The sequence below is a fragment of the Herpailurus yagouaroundi genome, unplaced genomic scaffold, assembly GCF_014898765.1.
Source record: "Herpailurus yagouaroundi ecotype Mexico unplaced genomic scaffold, PumYag 196, whole genome shotgun sequence".
Lineage (NCBI taxonomy): Eukaryota > Metazoa > Chordata > Mammalia > Carnivora > Felidae > Herpailurus > Herpailurus yagouaroundi.
In genome coordinates, this window is record NW_024412427.1 from 13,451,486 (window position 1) to 13,456,277 (window position 4,792).

The 4,792-nt window shown below is 46.6% G+C and overlaps 1 protein-coding gene across 4 annotated transcripts in view; it reads right to left on the minus strand.

The window, feature by feature from the left end:
• TTLL9 (tubulin tyrosine ligase like 9) overlaps positions 1-4,346 on the minus strand; it is a 41,955-nt gene extending 37,609 nt beyond the window's left edge. For 3 of the 4 annotated variants that reach the window (XR_005782055.1, XM_040447378.1, XM_040447377.1), the window contains exons 1-2: positions 4,259-4,346; positions 1,081-1,124 (exon numbers count right to left, since the gene is read on the minus strand). Coding sequence is in view for 2 of the 4 variants with exons in the window: in XM_040447378.1 (XP_040303312.1) it covers positions 1,081-1,124; positions 4,259-4,273 (59 nt within the window). In the remaining 2 variants the exon portion in view is untranslated. Of the gene's footprint in view, positions 1-1,080; positions 1,125-1,758; positions 2,143-4,258 lie in introns of all 4 variants that reach the window. The other variant, XM_040447379.1, reaches the window with a different exon arrangement.
• Between the last annotated feature and the right edge of the window lie 446 nt (positions 4,347-4,792).

A 4,792-nucleotide genomic window follows, 5' to 3' on the forward strand; every position in this document is an offset into this window, starting at 1 on the left:
AAGAAAGAAAGAAAGAAAGAAAGAAAGAAAGAAAGAAAGAAAGAAAGAAAGAAGAAAGAAAGAGAGAGAAAGAAAGAGAGAGATGTGGCTTGAGACTTCCCTCACCACTCCTTCCCACCTTGATCGTGACATGAAGGCTGGAGCTGTAGCAGCCACTTAGTGTCCAGAAGGAAAAGGTCAAGGCAATCACAGAGATGCTAGCTCTGAGAGCGTTGAACCACTCTGCACCTGCCCTCTTGACTCTTCGTTATATGAGGAAAGCAAATATAATTGTTTAAAGCTACTATTAATTGGGTTTCCTGTTACTTGTAGCTAAACACATTTCTAATTGGTGTCTGACCCAATAAAATAGACCCTGTTAACTGAAGTGCCCTTTTTTGGCTGGGGTGGGAGTGGGTGTGTAAGTTTAGGGTCAGGACCCAGACTAGAGCTGAGCTGCTCTGTGAAAGAGAGTAAGAGATTTGAAATTGGTGGCAAAGTTCTCTCAGTACGTAGAGAAAGAAGGCAAAGTCGATGGGCGCTGCACGAGAGGTGGGGTCAGAGACCACACACACCCTCCTCAGTGGTGACATGGCCAGATGTGACTTTAGAAAGAATAGAAATACCTAATGAAACAGAAGTATCGAAAATATGCGCCACGGCGTGTGTGTGGTGTAACTTCTAACTTCTCACAAAAAACCTCCAGCAAAGTCCACACCACTCCCTCCTGCTTTGGGCATCGTGGGCCCTGGAGCCCAACAAGCTCTGCCACTAACTGATCCTACAGGCTTCAGCAAGTTACCTACTTAGCCTCTCTGGGCTTCAGTTTCCCCATCTATAAAATGGACACAATAGCAGTATCTACTTCAAAGGACTGTGGTAAAGATTCAAAGAGATACTACAGGTAAAACAACTAGCCTGGCACATGGTAAGTGCTCAGTGATTGTTTGTTATTATCATTGTCATTACTGAAGCAAAGAAGCGGGGCTGGAGAGATGGGAAAAGGGAAGGAAGGAAGCAAAGAAGGGAGGGAGGGAGGTGGGAGGGAGGAGAGAGGAGGAATTTAGTTCTGCGTTTATTAGATTGCATGGGACCACTCACCGCTCTTTTCCCTTTGATAATCCATGGCCCTTGTAATTTTGATTCTGCAATGAGAAAAGGAAAGTGATGTAACTGGTCCTGCATATCCACTCTGCCTTCCCAGCTCAACTGACCGCAGATCTTAAAATGCTGAAACCATCAGATGTAATATCGCCCGATGCTGAGACAAGAAGGACCTGCCTGGCCAAGTTCACATTGGTCAATATGTGCCCAGCAACTTGGTCCTTGGGATAAATCCTCAGGTATTCAAGGGCCCACCTCATAGGATTGTTCCGCAAGCATGACCAGTAGAGTGAACACCTAGTTTTCAGCGCTCCAAAGGTCCAATCCCAGTTCTGAGGGCTGAGTTTTAAGGGCTGAGCTCAGCAGGCTCTGTGAGAAGGAGCTGAAACATGTTTGATTAGATCCATGATCCAGGAGTGGACTGAGTCAAAGGCTCGGAGCAAAGTTAATCTCTTGCATCCAAAATGGGCCTTTCAAATCCTCAAAGCGGAGTGGGTATTATTTTGCTTCTATCACGTCTAAAACAGTTTGGCCTTCAGTCCTGGCAAGACTGATCCCTAACGGCAGGTATGAGAAAGAAATCAAAATTGGTCTTGTGCAGGATGACTTCTGTAGCTTAGACAGACTTGTCATCTGCATTTGTTTTCTATTACTGTATAACAAACTACCACAAACTTAGTGGCTTAAAACAGCATAAATTTATGTCTTGCAGTTTCCGCTGGCCAGGAGTAGCTTAGCTGGATCCTCTGCCCAGGTCTCACAGGGCTACAGCCAAGGTGATGGCCTGTGTTATGTTTCTCATCCAGGGCTCGGGGTCCTTTTCCAAGATCATCCAGATTGTTGTCAGAATTCAGTTGCTTGGGGCTGCAGGACTGAGGTCTCTGTTTACTTGTTAGCTGTCGACTGGCGTCTGCTCTCAGCAACTAGAGGCCACGCAGTTCCTTTCAACATAACCCCCTAGGCAGTTCACAACATGGATGTTTGCTTTCTTCCAGGCCAGCAGGAGCTCATCTCTCTGACTTCCAACCCTTTCCTCTCCAAGTCAGCCACGATAGAGTCCTATGCCATGCACAGTATACAATCACAGTCGTAACTATCCCATCAAATTCATAGACTCCACCCACACTCAAGGGGAGGGAATTACACAAGGTGTGTACATAAGGGGTGGGAATCTTGGGGGCCATCTAGAATTCTGCCTACCACACCATCCTATCCCTCAGAGGGATAGGGACAGTGGAAAGGGATAGAGAGTACTGCTTTATGAAACAGACAGAAACTAGCCCCCCACAAAAGCAAGTGAACTCTTATCTCAGTCATATACACAAGCCCCTCCAAGTACCCCAGGACTAGTCAGGTGTCCCACTCTTTTTTTAATTATTGTATCTTTTATACTCTTTCATGTTTTCAGTTCTATTTTCCATAAGTTTATCCAGTTGCTCAGAGTATTTGGTTGAAAAACTTTTCCTTTCCTCACTGAATTACATTGACTCTTCTGTCAAAATTCAGTTGACTGTGTATATGTGGGTCTGTCTCTAGACTACATCTTATTTGCTTATTTATCTACCCTTATGTCACCACCACACTGTCTTAATTACCATAGGTTTCTAGTAAATCTTGAAATCAAGTAGCATAGGTCCTCTAACTTTGCCTTTTTTCAAGATTGTCTTTGCAATTTGGGGTCCTTTGCACTTCAATATAAATTTTAGAACCAGCTTGCTAATTTCTACAAAAAAAAAAGCATGTTGGGATTTTACTGGGATTGTATTGAATCTATAGATCATATTGAGAAGTGACATCATTATGTATTGAGTCTCCCAATCCCTGAATATGATCTATCTCTCCATTCATTTAGCTCTTCTTTAATTTCTGTCCACAATATTTTCTAGTTTTCAGTACAGAAGTCTTGGACTTTTTTAAATGTTTATTTATTTTGAGAGAGAGAGAAAGCACAAGCGACCGAGGGCCAGAGAGAGAGAGGGAAAGGGAGAATCCTAAGCAGGCTCTGAGCTGTCAGTGCAGAGCCTGACTCAGGGCTCACAAACTGTGAAATCATGACCAGAGCTGAAACCAAGAGTTAGACACTTAACTAATTGAGTCACCTAGGCACCTCCATTGGACATTTTAAATTAAATTATTTCATAGGACTTTGATTTTTTGATTTTTTTTTTAATTTTTTTTTTTTTTTTTTTTTTTTTTTTAGGTAGGCTTCACGCACAGTATGGAGCCCAGCTGCGGGCTTGAACTCATGACCCTGAGATCAAGACCTGAGTTGAAATCAAGAGTAGAATGCTTAACTGTCTGAGCCACCCAGGTGCCCATGTGATGCTTTTTTAAATAGTACTTTTTACAATTTCATTTTCCAGTTATTTGATGATAGAATATTGTGGTAGGCAGAATAATGATCCCCCAAAAGATGCCCATGTCCTAATATCCCAGAACCTGTAAATATGTTACATTGCAAAGGAAAACTAAAGTTGCAGACATAATCAACTGACTTTAAAATAGATTATCCTGGATTATCTGAGTGAGCCCAATGTAATCACTTGTTTTTTGTTGTGAGATGGAATTAAAAGAACTGGGGGGCCATGCATGAGAGAACACGGGATAAGAAGCAGGCTAGTGGGGAAGAGGGTGGAGTCTAGAGTAATTCATTTCCCTTCTTTGGACCGCATTTTCCCCATTTTAAAGTGGGGGGGGGGGCGCTGGCCTGTGCACTCCTAGAGGACAGGGACTTATGTGATTCACCTATGTGTCCTCCTCACTGGTCAGCAGTGGGCTCGGTTTAGAGAAGCCAATGATTAGCGTTTGGGGATGAATGCATTACGAATGGATGGATAGGTAGGCAAACAGGAGGCGGGATGAATAGATCTCTAAGAGCTTTTCCAGGTTCTGAGGTTGCCCCCAGGGTCCCCGAAATCGCTGAGTACAGTTTAGAATCCCAGATTTTCGTAGCTTTCCCGCCAGCAAGCCCCGGCTGCGGACTCGCGCAGCATCTCGGGCGGCGGCGCGAGGCCAGCCAGGGCTTGAAGTCTTTTCTCTGAATTCATTTTCCACCCCCTTGTCCGGAATCACTCCGCGGGGACCCCCCCCCCCCCCCCCGAGTCTGAATCCCTCCGCGGCCTCCCTCCCTCTCTCTCGGGACGTTGAAAACATCTGGACCCCGTGGCACTCCTACCTTCGGGCGCGACATAATACGATTCCACAGGACCAGACCCAAACTGCCACCTCGCCGCGCGCAAGCCCCTGCGTCCCGTTGCTAAGGCGACAGAGGGTGCCCGGATCCGCCGTGCTGATTGGATGATCCGAGGCGCCTCCTCTCCGCGCGATTGGTGCGCCTGACCAGGGGCGCGGGAAGCTCGCGCGCCCCAGAGGCCCAGATCCCCCTATTCCCCAGACCTTTCCCTCCGAGCCCGTAGCCTCCGCGACCCGGGGGCGCACCCGGCCGGAGACTGGCTGCCTCTCGCAGGCACTTACTGCGCCTCCTCCAGCTACGTTTCGCTTGACCTAAGAGCAGCTAGCCTGGAAAGTGGCCAGTCTTTGATAAATGCAACGGCACTGTTTCTTTACTCGGTGCCTCACTAAGTCAGTCACCTTGTCAGTTGGTCAGTTGGCAACGTGGCCAGGCACTCCTGCTTTTGCTCAGCCACTCTCTCTAATTCTTAGGCACCAACTCGATGCCAGGAGTCACCTCAACGCCTGCTGACCAGTC